A 17,397-nucleotide genomic window follows, 5' to 3' on the forward strand; every position below is an offset into this window, starting at 1 on the left:
CCTCTCGAGGAACCAGACACTGGTCTCCGCACCGCCCTCAGAGTCTCCACTTGCTGACCCCGCACGCCGTGTCCTCAGCCTGAGGGAACCAGTTGGAGGGCGGCCTGGAGGGTGTGAGCACAGCCTGAGGGGCCCTTGGTGCCCAGCAGAGCCCTCATAGCCAGGCCTGTCCCCGGGGCCCTGAGAGCCCGTGTGAGGCTGTGTGTCCGCCCTGCCGGGGACCCTCAGAAAGCACCACTGTCTTCCCAGGGGACCTGCCCGCCGAGCCCAGCAAGATGACAGCCTCTGCTAGCCACCCCGACCTGCTGGGAGCCTGGGACGCCTGGGCCGAGGCACCGGCCCCTGCGCTGGCTGCAGATGGTTAGTGGGGAGACTGTGCCCTCCCCAAGGAGGGGGGTCAGGAGTGGGGCCCAGCCCCTCCCTGCCATACTTGGGGCTGGCTCTGAAGTTTTCACCCCGACCATTCCTTAGCGCCTCCTGCAGGGCCGCCGGGAGGCTGCAGGCTGTCCTGGTCTGCCCTCCTGAGGCCGGGAGGGCACCTGGCCTCTCCCTTGGCAGGTGTGTCCTCTAGGAGGCGCCTGTGCTGAGTTGTGCTCTGGAGGCAGCGGTGTGTGTGAGGCCTGTGGCACATGCTCGCTCAGTTCTGTTCATCTGCGGGCCGTGACTTTACAGATGTGCGTGCGCACGCTGGGTCGCTTCAGTCCTGTCTGTCTGTGACCCTGAGGACCCCAAGGCTCCTCTGTCTGTGGGGTTCACCAGGCAAGAATCTTGGAGTGGTCCCCGGACCCTCCAGGGGATCGTCCCAACCCAGGGGTCAACCCGGGTCTCTCTGAGCGCCTGCCCTGGCAGGCGAGCTCCTCATCACTGCGCCGCCTGGGAAGCCGGTTCCAGAGGGGACTCCGGCGGCCTCACAGGCCGTCCGCCCTCTCCGTTCGGTTTCCTCGTTATGAGGGAGGTTGGTCATTGTTTTGTGGGGTCTGCTTACCTGTGTTTCCTTTGAGAACTGCCCCACGTTCCTGATTTCTCTGAATCAGAGGCTCTCCCTTTTCCGTTTAGTTGGCGAGAGCGCTTTCTGAGCTGCTGTCATTGCAATGACCTCACAGTGACCCCTCAGTGACCCCGGAGCTGGGGCAGGACAGCCTGTAGAGTCGCGGAGAGAGTGGGGAGCGCTCGCGCCCGGGATGCGCGCCGAGGGACGGCGGGGCGGGCCCAGGCGGTTTGCACGGGCTGCCAGGGGGGCGCCCCACGGAGCCTGGGGGTGGCTCCGCTGCACGCGGCCTTGTCCCACGTGAGGTGACCCACCCAGTGAGGCCTTCAGCACGTGAGCTGGGGCAGAGACTCTGCCACTCCAGTGCGTGGGTTCTGATGCCCCTGCTCTTCTCCAGGCCCCTTCTTCTCTCCTGGAGACCAGCCGGCCCCTTCTGGCCTTCCGGCCAGCCAGACCAAGTCTCAGAGCCAGGACCCATTTGCAGACATTGGTGACCTCAGTTCCGGCCTCCAAGGTAACCTGACGGCCACCTGAGGCACGTGGGGAGCACCAGGCCTCTCTGGGGGGGGAGTCTGCACTCCCCTGAGGCACGTGGGGAGCACCAGGCCTCTCTGGGGGGGGAGTCTGCACTCCCCTGAGGCATGTGGGGAGCACCAGGCCTCTCGGGGGGGAATCTACACCCCCCTGAGGCACATGGGGAGCACCAGGCCTCTTGCGGGGGCTCTGCACCCCCCTGAGGCCGTGGAGAGCACCAGGCCTCTCTGGGGGGTCTGACCTCGCTGAGGTGCGGCCTCACCTGGTCCCCCAGGGCCCAGCAATAGCAGGAGATGCTCCTCTGCCTCCTCTCACGAGCTTGTCGCCGAGACAACGCCAGGAGCTGCCAGAGCAGCTCCTCTGCCGGCCCCGTGGGGTGTGGGGTCAGCTGGGGGCTGCCTCAGCCCAGGATGCTGGAACCCGCCTGCCTGGCCCGGGGTGTGGGGCTGGGGTGCAGGATTCACCACTGTCACTGCCCTCTCTGAGAAGCCCTCTAAGGACGTGGGGTCTCTGGAGCCACGAGTGTGTCTCTTCCCTTGGCAGTTGGGAAGCGTGTGGAATTTCAGGTGAAAGTAACATCCCCAGACGCTTGCCGGAGTTTCCCAAGGTTTCATTGTCTCCCTGAACGTGTTCCTGCGGGTATGTCCGGGCTCTCTGAGGCAGGGCCATCCAGAGCCTCTCGGGCGCTGCCTGTGGTGGAAAGGACTTCTCAGGATCTGGGGCGCCCGCTCTCAGGGTGGAGCCCTGCCTTCAGCCCGGCACTGTGACCCCAGACGTCCATCACACCCCCCTCAGAAAACAGAGCCCTGCTTGAAGCTCATGGCGCTGAAAGGAGAAACAGACCCGCGTTCTAGCTGGAGACCTCAGCATCCCTGTGTTGGCACGGATGGAGCTGCCAGACGGAAGGCCGGAGAAGCTGTGGGGCTTCCACAGGACGCTGCCCAGCAGCAGGACACAGGCCCTCCGCACCCAAGCAGCCGCCAGGAAAGGCCGCACACTGGGCTGCGAACGACCCTCAGCAAGAGAACGGAGACCACAGCGTGCGCCACTCCCCGACCAGCAAAGCCGAACGAGGAGTCGGTGACCGTGAGACGACTCAAATCCAGCGTTTCAGAACTGAATGACACAGGTTATGTGGCAAGTCTTAAGGGAAGTAAAATTGCCAAACAGAATGAAAACGCAAGACAGCTAAACGTTAGCTTTGCAGCTCGAGCAACTCTGGGAGGGAGATGTGTGTCATTGAGCGTGCAGTTTGGAAAAGAGGAGATGGCTCACTGGTGGCGTGCATTCTCAGCTAAAGATGCTTGTAAAGCAAAGTAAGCTCAAAGAAAATGGAAGGAAATGATGAAAAGCCCAAATCAGTGAGAAAGAAAAGAAAATTGAAGAAAATGGGTCGATCAAAACGTCAGTTCTCTGAGAAGATCAGTAAAGCTGACAAGTCTCTCCTAAGATGGATTTAAAAGAGAGGCTAGCAAGAGTCGGCCGCAGAGCCTGGAGACGCCAAAGGAAGACGGACTCGTGGCCTCAGCCCTGCACCCGGGCCTGCTGTGCGGGACCACGCGGGGAGGCGGGTTGCTGGAGGGGTCTGTAACCATGACGAACATGAGCTCAGTCAGAAACTGCTGATGGAGGAAATCTTTAGGCCCCGCTGTAGAATTCCACCAAATGTTTAAAGAACACCAGTTCTGCATGGTCTTTCTAGGAAATAGGAAGAGGAGGGAATATTTTGCAGTTGATTTTATGAGGCTCAAAACCAGACAGAGACAGTGCAGAAGAAAACCAGAGGCCCCAAGGCAGCATTGTTCACAGACCAATGCGAGCGTGCGCCACGGCCAGGCAGGGCTTGTCCCAGAAGGCAGGGCTTGTCCCAGAAGGCACGGCCGGCTCAGCACCCGCAGACCCACGAGCAGGGCCCGCGTCAGCTGGCTCTGGAGGGGAACTGTGTGATCGCACCCACGGTGCAGAAAAGGTGTCTGCAGAGTCCATCCCCACTGTGGGGGGCACTCCCGACAGGCCGGTGGCTCGCAGTCTGTAGACTTGAGCCAGCGCGTCTTCAGAGTCCTGCTGCCCGCCTCACGCTGGTTTTCAGAAGACCGCACGCTCCCCGGGGCTGACCCCGGCAGTGTACGCAGGCAGGAGAGGGCAGAAGGGACAGGCGTGTGGCCGTGTGCAGACAGTGCTGTCTGCCTGGGAAAGCACTTCAGGTCCCAGGATGTGGGAGCAACAGACACACCAGGGCTGCTCCTGTTCACTGGCATCGCCGGCAGGGAGCCCCCAGTTCAGAGCAGCCCCGTCTACAGTCACCACAAAAGAAGGAAGAGGGAAACTCACAGCTCTTACTGAGCAGGCACCGGGCTTGTGAAGCTAGGAAGCTGACAAGGACAGAGGTCGGGGAGCCTTGGGGACTAGCTCGCCGCCCAGGGCCCAGCAAGGGGAAGGCTCTCCGGCAGCGTGTAAGGCGTCAGCTTAGTCCCCACCGGAATTCAGACAGACTCACTGTAGAACTTATTGGAGAGCTGAGGGAGGGGGTCCGTTCAGCCCACCAGGCCCTGGAGGACTCTAGCTTCTGGAATTAGCCTTGCATGATGTGGGCGGGACAGACACACGGGTCCCGGGGCAGGATGGAGGAGGAGCTGGAAGACAGCGGTGCAAAGCCATTCGTAGAGGCACTGGGCAAGGAAAGAGGTCTCACCCTGAGCTTCCCACTTTAAACAGCAAGTAAGGGGCCACTGTTCAGAGGCGGCTGTAGATTTCTGAAGCCTTTAGGAGAGAACCAGAAAGGCATGCCACCTGGACCACAATCCGTAGAGGAAAATGGGTAAATTAGACTTAATCAGAAGATCTGGCTGTGCTGAAGGCTGTCAGCAGGATGAGAAGCTGGAGTGGGGAAAAGGCTCTGAGCCACACGCACACCAGCTCCCGCGCATGTCGGGGCAGCAACGGCGAAACAGAGCCAGACGCGTCTGCCTTGGAGTGAGCAAGCGACGAAGAGGACGGCAGCCCCGCCCCGTGCCGGGGGCAGCGCCAGGCGCAGAGCTGGCGTCCGTGGCTCCCCATGGACCCGACCTCCCTGCTGGTCACCGCAGAGGCACATGCAGGCTACTTGGGGGTCCGGCCCCAGCACACATGGCCGCCACTGGCAGTGGCCTCAGATGGAACCTGCCAGAGTCCTTCACAGCATGTCCGCCTGCCAGGCTGCTGGCAACAAGGGGCAGCTGGGTGTGTCCTGAGCGATAAGAGCCTATCACAAAGGCTGCCTGTCCTGTGATTCCACTTCCAGAAAGTTCTTGAGATGATGGTCACGGGTCAGAAAACAGGGATGTCTTGACCCTGCTGCTTGCGTGAATTTGTACACACGTGAAGTGGCCAAGGACATACACGTGACATGCAACCTGCCCACGTGTGCCAGTCGGGGGCTGGGGGCTCTGGTCACTGGTTTTGAGCTTCCTGGACTGGGTCCTGCGTGTGAACGCGTGGGGAGGGGAGCCTGCCGGGCGCCAGCTCAACATGGCCTGTCGCAGCCGCCGACCTGGGGCAGGCAGCCCGTGTGGGCCGTTGCTGATGCTCCCGCGGGAACTGTCTCCCCAGGCTCGCCTGCTGCGGCTGCTCCTGGGGGCTTCAGTCCCAAAGCAGCACCCCCTCCCAAGGCCAGTGGCTCCTGGCAGACGAGTCGGCCCCCAGCCCAGGGGACCCCGTGGCCCCCCCAAGCCAAGCCGCCCCCCAAAGCCAGTGTGCAGCCAAGGCCTAACTACACCTCCAGCTTCAGTGTGATCGGCAGCCGGGAGGAGCGGGGGGTCCGCGCCCCGAGCTTCGGTGAGTCCCCTCCCACCCCGGGCCCGTGAAGGGAGCACAGCAAAGCCACGTCTTGTCTTGTCCGGCTCAGTTCAGTCCTGGGGAAGGGCGTTTAAAGAGACTCCACCGGTGGGAGCCCCTTGGGACGGAAGTTCATGGTTTCAGGCCGGTGTCTTGGTGATCTCTGCCCCTGGCAGGCACTTCCGGTGGCCAGGCCACGCTGTCCAGGAGCCGCCTCTGCCTCGCTGGCCGGGCAGCGGTGGCTGGGCCAGACCTGACTGCAGCATTCTTCCCGGGGGGTCCCGACACCTGCCACGCCGCCGCCCACCCTGGCGAGCCTGCAGCTTGGGCAGCTCCTTTGGCCCCTGCCCGTCTCCTTGCTGTGCCTCCGTCCAAGGGGTCCTTGAGTCCCTGCCCAGCACGGAGGGGCGGGCGGGCTGCCTGGGCGCCCCTGACCGTCTGCTCGCCTGCAGGTCCAAAGCCGAGGGTGTCCGAGAACGACTTTGAAGACCTGCTGCCCAGCCAGGGCTTCTCCTCGCGAGCCGACAGGAAGGGGCCGCGGACCATCGCTGAGATGAGGAGGCAGGACCAGGCCCGGGACGCGGACCCGCTGAAGCTGAAGGTACTGGGGGAGGGGTGCAGCCGGGCGGCTGCCGCCTCAGACGTGAGGGCCTCCGTGCGGCACGCTGCGGGGAGGGGGCGTCCGTCTGCATTCACTGCTCTTCTGAAGGCTTTGCGGTGAAAGATCGCCACCTCCACGTGGCTGGGACGAGAGCCTTCTGCTCGTTAAGCGTCTCGCTCCTCTGAGGCCAGCCAGGTGTGACTCTGGTCAGGGTCTGACCCGCAGAGACCCCAGGGTGGTGGACATCTGTGTGCTCACACCCCGGACGTCGGCGGACAGGTGGGGGATGGGGCCGCGGGGTCCTCTGAGGGGCCCCTTGGAGTCCAGCCTCGTTCCACCGGTCGCTGGGGCCCCAGGCTGGGGGCAGGCGGAGGCTGCGGCAGCAGGTCATCCGGACGTCCTGCCGAGGATGGGGTCCCTGGTTCCACACGCCGGTCTCGTCCACGTCCCGTTCGTCCAGACCCGGGGACATGCTGGCTGTGCCTGGGGGGGTCCATGCAGAAACGGGGCCATGTGTCTGCACGGTCAGAGCCCGGCTCCGTTGGGGCTCACGCCAGCTGTGGGGCTGGTACAGGCCGGGTCCCAGCGCCCCTCAGCGGCACCTTGTCTCCTGCAGCTTCTGGAGTGGACGGAGGGCAAGGAGAGAAACATCCGTGCTCTGCTGTCCACGCTGCACACGGCGCTGTGGGATGGCGAGAGCCGCTGGACGCCGGTGGGCATGGCTGACCTGGTGACGCCCGCTCAAGTGAAGAAGCACTACCGCCGTGCCGTGCTGGTGGTCCACCCCGACAAGGTGGGCGCGGGCGCCGGGGCGGGGGTCCCCTGCACAAGGCGGGCGTGGACGCCGGGGTGGGTGGGCGCAGGGAGGGGCCGCCCTCACGGTGCCGTCCGCCCCGCAGGCCCGGGGCCAGCCCTACGAGCAGTACGCCCGGATGATCTTCATGGAGCTCAGCGACGCCTGGGCTGAGTTCGAGAGCCAGGGCTCCCGGCCGCTCTTCTGATCCCGTGCGCGGCTGTGTGTCTGGCTCTGGAGCCGGTGCTCTGAGCGGCCCTTGAGGGTGGCCGGGGCTCCGGCAGCGTGGGCAGGCATGGCTGCACCCGGTTGTCGCGTCGTGCCCATGTGCTCAGCGGGTCGGAGCCGATGGCGCTCCCGACAGGAGAAGAGAAAGCATTCCAAAGCCTCCCAGTTCTCTCATTTTCCCTCTTGGCCCCAGAGGAAGCGTGGCGCTCCGAGCTCCCACGCGTGTTGCAGCCGTGACCTGTTTTGTCTGGTGGCGCGTCCACGAGGTGGGCGGCGCCACGCTGCTGACCTGTGGGATCTGTCCGTGAGCGTTCGTGTCTCCCCTGTAATCAGCCTGGTGACCACTGTACAGAATTAAACTATTTTCTGATGATCCTCGTCTCCGGCTGCCCCTCCACCTCCCCGCCCGTCTGCCGCTGTCCGCGGAGGTGCAGCGCAGGGACCCTGCCCCACGGCACCAGGCTCCTCGTCCACGCTGAGCCAGGCCGTCCAGGGGCCCCGGGCTGGCGGTCAGTTGCAGCAGGAAGGCCGGGTGGTGTGGGCCTGGGGTCAGCACATCAAGACGGCCAGCAGTGGTTCTGCACCTTGGGATTTTGGTTGGAGGTGACGGTCCAGCCTCCTGTGTGTCCGCACCCCTGGGCTCATCCCCTCCTGGCCTCCCGGCACCCGTGGCCCGGCCCTGCCAGAGCTGCCGCCTGGAGTGCTGTGGGCTGGCTCTGTACACTCTGCCCGCACTGTGCCCGACGTGTGAGTCACTGAGGCGGCTGTGATGCCAGGGAGATGGAGGAGGGCGCCACCGGTCTCAGGACCCACCCCGCACTGCGCTCTGGGCACGTCCTCAAGATCAAGGCTTCACCTGGGAGTCTGGGCAGCTGGACTCTGACCCGAAGCCTCCGGGACCTTCCTGGTCCCGCATAGGGTGAACCTGTGGCTCCCGGTGAGGCCCCGGGCCTTCCAGCCTCTGCCCCTGGGCCCCCTCACCCCCATCCTGGGCCACAGGTCTGAGCAGAGGGCAGCAGAGGAGGCCGAGGGCCCGGCCACTGCTCCGTCCCCTCTCTGAGGTGGCCGCCTCACCACCTGGTTGGTGCAGCCATAGGTGGCTGGGAGGCGTAAACCTGGCCCTCTGCAGGCTGAGCCCTCCTGAAGAGCAGCGAATGGCCCAAGTAGGCCCGAGGGTGCGCACGCGCATCCCGGGTGCCAGCTCAGGCCCTGGAGGGCCCGCCCTCCCCTGGGTCTGGTGGGCGCTCCCTCACGTCCCCAGCTCTGAGTTAGCACCGGGCTGGGTGACAGCCCCAGTGTGTCCATTCTCCAGAGACCAGGCGTGGCCCCTGCAGCGGCCCCGGGGGCTCGGAGTGAGTCTGGCCCTGAGCCAGCACCGCCCGCCATGCCCCCGCTCGCAGAGGCTGTTGGGGGCGCCTCTGCAGAGATTGGGTCTGGAGACGGACCTCCTGTGCCCCTGTGGCCTCAGGACCCCCTCGTCTGGCCACCGCCCACCCTTAGAGGCCCCAGCCAGCATGCACTCGAGCATCTGGGTGACGAGTGTTACGAGGGACACGGCCCTCGTCCCGCACGGCCCATCCCTCCCAGCCCGCCCCCCGTGGCCTCTGCTGCCCCCCGAGTCCCAGCAGGCATTGAGCCCTGAGTCTGGAGGTGGGCTTGTGATTCCTCTGCAGGAAGCCCCCGATGGCGGACCCTCGTCACGCTCCTGCCACGTGGCTCTCCTCGCCTCGGGGAGGCCACGCGCCCCGGGGTTTGTGGGCTGGGGACCCTCGGGTGCCGCAGGACACCCACGTGCTTGGCTTCAGCACAAAAGGCGGGCTGGAGTCCCGCCCTTGTTGGATTCCTGGCAAACGCCCGTTTGTGGAAAGGACTCGTTTGCCTGTGAACCTTCACCAGCACCCTTGGAGCAACCCAGGAAGACAGGCCAGGCCAGCTCAGCTGCCGACCTCCGCTGGCTCCCTGGCCTGCCCTGGTCACTCCCGAGGCCTCAGAGAGGAACTGCTGCCCCCGGCCCGAGCCCGGGCTCTGCCTTGGGGGACCCAGGGTTAGACCCCCTCAGGCCCCGCAGGGCCCCTGGTCGTGGCAGTTCCCTTGCCGCCCAGCTGGGGCTGAGCCCACTGCCCGCAGGACCAAGCCCCAGACCGCCTGGTAGACGCGGGTCCCTCACAGACCTCGGGAATCGCCCTGTCCCAGCGCGCACGGGGTGACTGTCCCCGGGTCTGTGAACGGGCCCGGGAGAAGCACCCCTGCCCAGGTGGGAGTTCAGAGGTGGGAATGGAGACCCTCTGTCCAGTATGAAGCCAGCTCGGACCCCCTCTCTCTGCAGCCACTGGGCCCGGGTCCCCCAGCGCCCTGGGATGCCCTTGGGCACGCTGGGCCCTGCCAGGAGCCGCTGCGCCTGCCCTGCACCCCAGGGACGACACAGCTGGGGCTGCGGTGCTGGGACGGCCCCTCCCCAGTGCCTGGCTGTGGGAGGGGGGGCTTGCTGCCCGGAGGGCCCGGCAACACACCACACACCACACACACACACACACACACACCACACACATACCACATACACATACCACACACACACACCATACACAAACCACACACACACACCACACACACACACGTACACACACACCATACACACCACACACACCATACACACCACACACACACACCATACACACACCACACACACACCATACACACACCATACACACACCACACACACCACACACACACCATACACACCATACACAAACCACACACACACCACACACACACCATACACACACCACACACACACCACACACACCACACACACACCACACACACACACACACACACACACCACATACACACCACACACACACCACACACATACCACATACACATACCACACACACCATACACAAACACGCCACACACATACCACACACACCATACACAAACACGCCACACATATACCACATATACCACACACAAACCACACACACCACATACACACCATACACAAACCACACACACACACCACATACACCACACACATACCACACACACACACCACACACATACTACATACACACACCACACACACACACCACACACACACCATACACACCACACACACACCATACACACACCACACACACACCACATACACACCATACACATGTACACACACACCATACACAAACCACACACACCACACACACACCATACACACACCACACACACCCCACATACACACCACACACATGTACACACACACCATACACACCACACACACCATATACACACCACACACACACCACACACACCACACACACCATATACACACCACATACACGTACACACACACCATACACACCACACACACACCACATACATACCACATACATATACCATACACACACACACCACACACACACACCATATACACACCACATACACGTACACACACACCACATACACCACACACACACCACACACAGCCCACTCCCCCCCTGCCCCACCCCCACCTTCACTCCCCTGCCCGCGTGCCCCTGGCACACACCCTCCTCCCTGAGAGCAATGCTTCAGGACCCAGACCCGCTTGGGGGGTCAGAACCTTGTCCTTTAGGGACTGCTCCTGGGGGCACTTGGGCTTCCCTGGGGGCTCAGCTGGTGAGGCATCTGCCTGCAGTGCAGGAGACCTGGGTCTGATCTCTGCGTTGGGAAGCCCCCCTGGAGAAGGGAGGGTGTTCTGGCTTCGAGGACCCCATGGGCTGTCATGGCTAACGGGGCGGGGGGGCCCACACCAGTCAGGCTGGCGGGGAGCTGGCTTGAGGGCCAGGACACAGCTGGCAGGCCTCCAATCTGCGGAGTCCTGGGCCATCCGGGGGTGTCAGGAGGAGCGGGGCGGGAAGGGGGCTGGAGGAGCCCCTCAGGCAGCGTGGAGCCCAGCAGGTGTGTTGCTTTTGGGGTGCAGGTGGATCTGGGGGGCCTTGGGCTGGGGCTCTCCAGGAGTCCAATGGGGGCGGGCGCATCGGTGTGAGGGCAGAGCCTCGCTGCAGGGCGGGGCACTGGGCAGCCCCGGGCACTGAGGGGTGCTGCTCCTCGCTGTGCACACCTGGCCCTGGGCTGGGCAGGCCCACAGGTGCCCAGGCCGGGAAGCAGGGGTTCGCTCGATTCGGTCACTTCCTGGGCTTTCCTTGGGGGCGGAGGGGGAGTCTCCTCTCTCTGGTTTGGGAGCCTTCTGCCTCCGCCATTGTTTCCTCTTCTGCATGTGATGCAGTGATTCCCACGTGAATCCTGAAAGTCCCTCCACTGAAGAATTGATGCCTTTGAAGTGTGGTGTTTGAGAAAACTCTTGAGAGTCCCTTGAATTGCAAGGGGCTCAAACCAATCAATCCTAAAGGAAATCAACCCTGAATAATCGTTGGAAGGACTGATGCTGTTTTGGCCACCTGATGTGAAGAGCTGACTCATTGGAAAAGGCCCGCATGCTGGGGAAGATTGAGGGCAGGAGGGGAAGAAGAAAACAGACGATGAGGTGGTTGGGTGGCATCGACTCAATGGACGTGAATTTGAGCACTACTCTGGGAAATAGTGAAGGGCAGGGAAGCCTGGAGAGCTGTTGTCCTTGGGGTTGCAGAGAGTCCGGCACGACTGAGCCTGAACCGCCCAGGGTGGGGTCTGGGGACGGGGCTGTCCCAGAGCCTCGAGGGCTCCGGCCCTGGAGGTGGATGGAGGTCGCACCCATCTGGGCCGGGGCGGCCCCTCCATCTGCAGCGCAGGCCTGGAGATCACACCTCTGGGTGTTCCCCCCACCCCCCATCGCCCCCCCACCCCGCCCCTAGAGTCCGCAGCCTGGCCCTGGGAGGCGGGAGGGAGCCCCCGCCACGCCCCCCAGGCCCTCCACCAGTCTGCGGTGTGCTGCCTGGGAGGCCACCCTCCCCTGGGACGCATGGGGGGGCGGCGCGGGGTCACTCAGCCCGAAGCTAGTGGCCCAGGTCTCTCTGGCCCGAAGGCCGCGGCCCCAGGTCTCTCCGGCTCCGCTGCTCTGAATGCGTGGCACGTGCCCGTACGAGACCAGGACGGCTCCGGGGCGGCAGTGGAGCATGCGGCGACGGGGACACAGGTGGCTTGAGCTCTGGAGGGATGAGGGCTCGCCGTCCTGTGTCCCCTCGTCGGCCCTGCTGAGGGTCCTGCAGGAGGGGGACGTGATCCAGGGGCGGGCCTGGCCCCCAGGGCCCCCTTCCGTCCAGGGTGCTGATGGGTGAGCAGGGTGCCTCCAACTGAGGCCACCTCCGCGCAGTCACTGGGCTCTGGCCTGTTCAGCTGGATGGTCTCCTGGACTCTGCACTGCAAGGGCTTGGCTGCTGCAGCCTCCTTGTCCTCCGAGGCAGGCCTCCAGCTACCCCCTCCCCTGGGCCTACAGGAACGGGGCCTGGATTCAGCTGCCCACCCCTCCCTGCAAGCCCGAGCTGCTTGACCGGGGCTGCCAGGCCCCCTGGACATGAGCACAGGAGGAGGGGTCCGACCCAGGACCAAAGGAAGACCCCCGAGTGAGCAGACAGGGTCCCTGGGGCCCTCCTGGCACACAAACCCGCCAGTGGGACCCTCACAGGCCAAGCCTTACTCAGGTTTAAGTGATGGGGGTGGGAGGGGCGGGGGGCGGGGAATGTGCTACCTCGTGGCATCTCTTTGGCCCGCTTTTCTGGAAAGGATTTCTTGAGTCTGAAGCCCACCCCAGGGGGCCCACTCTGTGGTTGGCCGAATCGGTCCTTGCTGGACGCAGGTCTCTGGCTGAGGAGCCCAGGCCTGGCCTGCATGGAGCGCGGGCAGCTCGGGCCCTCGAGGGGTGCAGGGAGCCCTGAGCCTGCCTCTGGTGGCGCGGCCCGTGGAGGGGCCCCGGCCTGGCCCCAGTGGCCTGTGGAGGGCAGAGGAGGCCTCGCGTGGGGGACGGCAGAGTGACGGGTGGGGTCACTCAGAGCAGGGACCACTGGGGCCTCTCGGGGAGCTCACCCCGTGAAGGTCACGCAGCAAGGGAGTGACCACTGGACCGAGCAGGGTGTGGGCCCCTCAGCCAGACGTCACTTTCTTTTCAGCCACAGAGACCCTGATGGGAGGCTCGGGCGAGCTAACCCCAGGGCGGGGCGACGGGGGCTCCCGCCCCACAGAGGCCTGGGGACGCACGGCTGCCCCGCCGCCCCCTCGCCCCACTTGGGACCAAGGCCCCTGCGCTCACCCAGGGCCGCCTGGTGCTGCCGTGCAGCCCGCGCCCCCGTGGTTGCCTCCCGCGGCAGAGTCGGGGAGAAGTGGGATCTGCTTTCAGGCCGTGTGAACTGTTTTTACCTGGGAGCACGAGGGGCTGGGGGCTCCAGGCAGCAGCAGCAGGAGAAGGGGGGCATGGTCCTCACAGCCCCAGGCCCTTCTCTGGGCATCTCGGGGAGTCACGGCCCCTCTCTCTAACACTCCCCACCCTCCAGACAGCCCCGCAGACAGACCCCTGTGCTGAGGGCCGTGACGAGAGACCAGGAAGAGGAGCGGGCTGGCCCCCGGTGGGCATGGGCGGGCAGGAGGCCAGGGAGTGGTCGGCCGGCAGGAGGTGACTGCGGGCTGGGGGCAGGGAGCAGGCTGGGGGCGTCTGCAGGACAGCGTGTCCACAGGGTGCACTGAGTCAGGGGGACCAACTCGCAGGGCCCGGGGGTCGGCGGGGCAGAGTGCAACTGTGCTCTGAGCCCAGATCCTGGGCCGGCCCCACAGGGAGGCGGGCCCTTGGGGTTTCCCGGGGTCACCAAAGGCCCGCCCATCCCTGGAGCGTGAGGAGCAGCCCCTGCAGGTGGGGAAGGGTGCATCTCAGCACCGACTGGACCGGGCACCGCCTGTCCCAGAGCCCCAGGCGGGGGCGGGGCCCAAGGAGAGAGCAGGCCGCCCTGGGCCGGGCCAGCACCTCCAGCTCCCCTCAGAGCCCACATGGCTGGATGGGACCCTGGGGTGGAAGTGCTCGGGGTCTGCCATGCCGAGCGAGGCGCTCTGGCCCAGCTCCCAGCAGCACCAGCGATGATCCCGTCTGGTTGGCTTCTGCTTTTCACGTGTTGAAGCAACGACGAAATCCAGCAGGAAAATGGCCACATGGCTGGTGCCGGTGCCAGAGGCTGAATTATCCACCATGTTGAATTATTCAGTTTGCATTTGAAGTTTCTGGTGAGCCAGTGTGTCCTTCCCGCGGGGCCTGCAGGCCCCTGGCCAGACCCCTCGCCAGGACCGAAGAAGGACTTGAAGTGATCCTGGCCCTCCCAGAACAGAGGGGACCAGCAGGGGCCAGGCCTCCCCAGGGGCGTGACGGGCGCCCGGAAAGGGCTTCCAGGAGGCAGGCTGGGGGTGCTGGAGCCAGGGGGCCACCTTTGCCCCTGCCGTCTGGAATGACCCCTTGGGGGCTGCAGGGGGCATCTCAAACCAACACCAGTGGTCTTGGCCTTGAGCGTAGCCCTACTGTGGGTCAGGGGTTCCGAGCCTTCAGGGTTTCAAGAGCCCACATAGGCCTGAGCTCAGGGCTTTGCCCCGTCCTGTGGGCAAGCCTGAAAGCTGACGCCTTTGGCTACCCCCTGTGCCTGGCCCGGCCTACCCTTCACCCACCTTCTAGCTTTGACTGTGGCCATCAGCCCCTGACGCGCACCGGCGCCCCGGGCCCAGCCCTTGCTGTCGTGGACGTTTCCACTTCGCTCCAGACTCTCGGGCCGGCTGCAGGCTTGGGGACTGGTCACTGGCGCCCAGGTCCTCTTCCGGAGTGCCCACCTGGGGTGTGGCCCCAAGGCCAGGCAGAGGCCGCGAGCTGCATCACCTCCTGGTCACGGGGGATTGCCCCCTGCCTGCCCGGAGCTGACCCCCGCCCTCCAGGCCTCCTCGGGTGCTGGGCGCCTTGAGCTGGGACTGTCACCAACCTTGTCTATTCCCCATGGAAGGGTCTGAGTCCCCCTCACCCAGCCCAGGGCCCGGATGGACAGATGTGAGAACCGAGTAGGCAGCTATGAGTTTGTGGTGGGTCTAGGGGTAACAACACAGAGGTAGGTGATGACCTCACGTGTGACCTCTGAATGGTGACCCTCAAAGGGTGGGGGGCGGAGAAAGAGGCTAAGGGACGGAGGGTCAGGCAGCGAGGTCAGTAGAGGGCCTATGTCCTCGGTCCCCGACATGGGCCAGGCCTGAATCATGGGGTCGGTGGGGTCACGGTCTGTGGGCTGGGCATGGGTCCCGACGCCCTCTCTCCTGGTGCTCAGCAGGCCCACACCAGCCTGGCTGCCCCTAGGTCAACCGGGTGTCTCTGTGGCTTATAAGCTCTGGGGTCGTCAGTCACAGCGCTGCTGCAGACTCAGCTGTGGGTAATCCCCGGGTCCATGGCGGCAGGGCTGGGGGCTGAGGCTCCAGCAGGGGAAGGGGCTTCTCTGTGCTGGACACACACGTCTCCCTCCCACGTCCACACCCAGGGCCTGAGGACACCGGGGGCCAGGCTGCACAGACCCTGAGGGCTAAGGCTGGGCCCACGAGACCCTCAACACCTGGAAACTGGTGACCACCCCCTCCCCAGAGCACCTGTCCCAGACCTGCAGAGGCGTGAAGGGCAGGGCCAGAGGTGAAACGGACGAGGACACCTCGTTCCCGGTGGTCGGCCAGGGTGGGCAAGCACAAGGGGCTCCCTGCAGGCCCAGTGTGAGCCCTGTGTGTCCCCAGGCTCGCCCTTCCGAGCAGCCCCACTGGACCCACCTTGCCCAGATCCGGGTGACGAGATACCAGCAGGAAGAGTGGGCAGCTCTGGGCCGGCTCCCACAGCCCTGGCATCCAAGGAGGCTGCAGCTTTGTGTGTCCTGGGGCGTGGGCCTCCCCCAGGGCCACCAGGGTGCTCGCTGGGCAAAGTAGCTGCAGAGTGGGGGTGCCCCTGCCCACTCCCAGGAAGCGGTGCTGGCCTTCTCCACCCTGTCCCCATCCTCACCCCTGCCTGCTGGGGGCCCCTGAGGGGAGTGAAAGTTAACGCAGCAGTCAGCAGGGGTGTCCGCCACCGACCAGCGACCAGTGGCGACCAGGCCCCTGCAGAGCCGCGGGCCACCACCTGACCCCGAGTGCTGAGGCCGGGCGCCGACCTTGCAGCGACCCTGCTCTCCCCACAGCCTGGCTTCCGCTGCAGAGGCGATCCCGGAGGCGCGGCGGCGCGGGCAGGAGCCCAGCGGCCTTTCCGCAGTGACCTTCTCTCGTCCCTGCCCTGCGTGGGGCCGCCGGCCGAGGGCGCGGGGTTGCTCCGTCTCTGTCCCGCCAAAAGGAAACGGCATGGCTCGCTCTTTGCGACCCTGTTACCAGACAAATAGGTCCGAGTCGGTCTGCGGGCTGCCCTCCGCCAACGGTTGGATGGGGTTTCTGGGGTCTGGGGGCTCCCTTCTCCCGCCCAGCAGCGGGGGTCGAGACCGGAACAGCGCTCAGGCGCACTCGGCCCGGTGGGGACCGCGGTCACCCGCTGCGCTGAGAAGCGCTTTCCGTGCCCCCCTTGGAGAGTGGGATGCCGGGCGGGGCTGCGACCCCGGGCCTCCCCCGACCCCCGCTGCGAGCCGCGAGCCCGGATGAGAAAAGGCCTTGCCCACCCGGCTGCGGAGCGCCTGGCGACCCGCCCGCGCGCCAGGCGCTCCGCACGGGCGGAAGCGGATGAGAGCGCGGGTCCCTGGCTCGGGCTGGGTGGGGGGCGGCCCCCGCCCGGGGCCCACGCAGACGGGATCGGACGGAGGCGGCTGCGGGCAGCGTCTGCGGCTCTGCCCTAAGCGGGGGGCCGGGGTGGGGCGCCGGGCTGCGAGCTCGCTCCCAGGGACGCCCCCCAGCCCGGCCCGGCCCAGGGGCAGGCTTGGGGGGGCGCGGCCCCGCTCCCCCCAGCTCCCCCCCGGGCGCCCGCCCGGCCGCCGCGGCCCCGCCCTCGTCGTCACGCTAGGACGCGGGCGGGGGGCGGGGAGCGCCTCCGTGTGACGCGCCCTCCTCGCCGTGCCCTTCAGCTGTCGCCGCAGTTCCCGGGGCGCCACATGGACCCGGCCGGCCCGAGCGCACTCTGCCGCTGACCGCCCGCCCCCCCGCCCGCCCGCGCCCCGGCCGCGGCCCAGGAAGGTAACCGGCCCCCTCCGCGACACCGATGCCCCCTCCCCTGCCCGGGCTGAGCGCGCTCTCGCTCCCGATGCCCCCTCCCCGGCCCCGCTGGGCGCGCACTCGCCCCCGATGCCCTCTCCTCGCCCGCGATGCCCCCTCCCGGGCCCCGCCGGGCGCTGTCCGCCGGCGCGGTGCTGAAGCGGCCCCGCGGTCCCTGCCAGCGCCCTCCCTCTTTCTTGCTGCTTCTCCGAGTCTCCTGCCCCTCGCGTCCCCCCTTCCCCTGCTTCGTCCTCTGTCTCTTTCTTTCTCTCTCCTGGCGCGCTCCCGCCTGAGGGCCGCTTGGCAGAGCCG

The 17,397-nt window shown here is 65.7% G+C and overlaps 1 protein-coding gene across 2 annotated transcripts in view; it reads left to right on the forward strand.

Moving 5' to 3' along the window:
- GAK (cyclin G associated kinase) overlaps nucleotides 1–7,330 on the forward strand; it is a 48,801-nt gene extending 41,471 nt beyond the window's left edge. For both annotated transcript variants that reach the window (XM_069594959.1, XM_069594960.1), the window contains 6 exons: nucleotides 250–360; nucleotides 1,386–1,502; nucleotides 5,111–5,335; nucleotides 5,788–5,936; nucleotides 6,553–6,729; nucleotides 6,836–7,330. In XM_069594959.1, the coding sequence (XP_069451060.1) occupies nucleotides 250–360; nucleotides 1,386–1,502; nucleotides 5,111–5,335; nucleotides 5,788–5,936; nucleotides 6,553–6,729; nucleotides 6,836–6,937 (881 nt within the window). In that variant the 3' untranslated portion in view covers nucleotides 6,938–7,330. The remainder of the gene's footprint in view (nucleotides 1–249; nucleotides 361–1,385; nucleotides 1,503–5,110; nucleotides 5,336–5,787; nucleotides 5,937–6,552; nucleotides 6,730–6,835) is intronic.
- The last annotated feature ends 10,067 nt before the right edge of the window (nucleotides 7,331–17,397 follow it).

The sequence above is a fragment of the Ovis canadensis genome, chromosome 6 (genome assembly GCF_042477335.2).
Source record: "Ovis canadensis isolate MfBH-ARS-UI-01 breed Bighorn chromosome 6, ARS-UI_OviCan_v2, whole genome shotgun sequence".
NCBI classification, from domain to species: domain Eukaryota; kingdom Metazoa; phylum Chordata; class Mammalia; order Artiodactyla; family Bovidae; genus Ovis; species Ovis canadensis.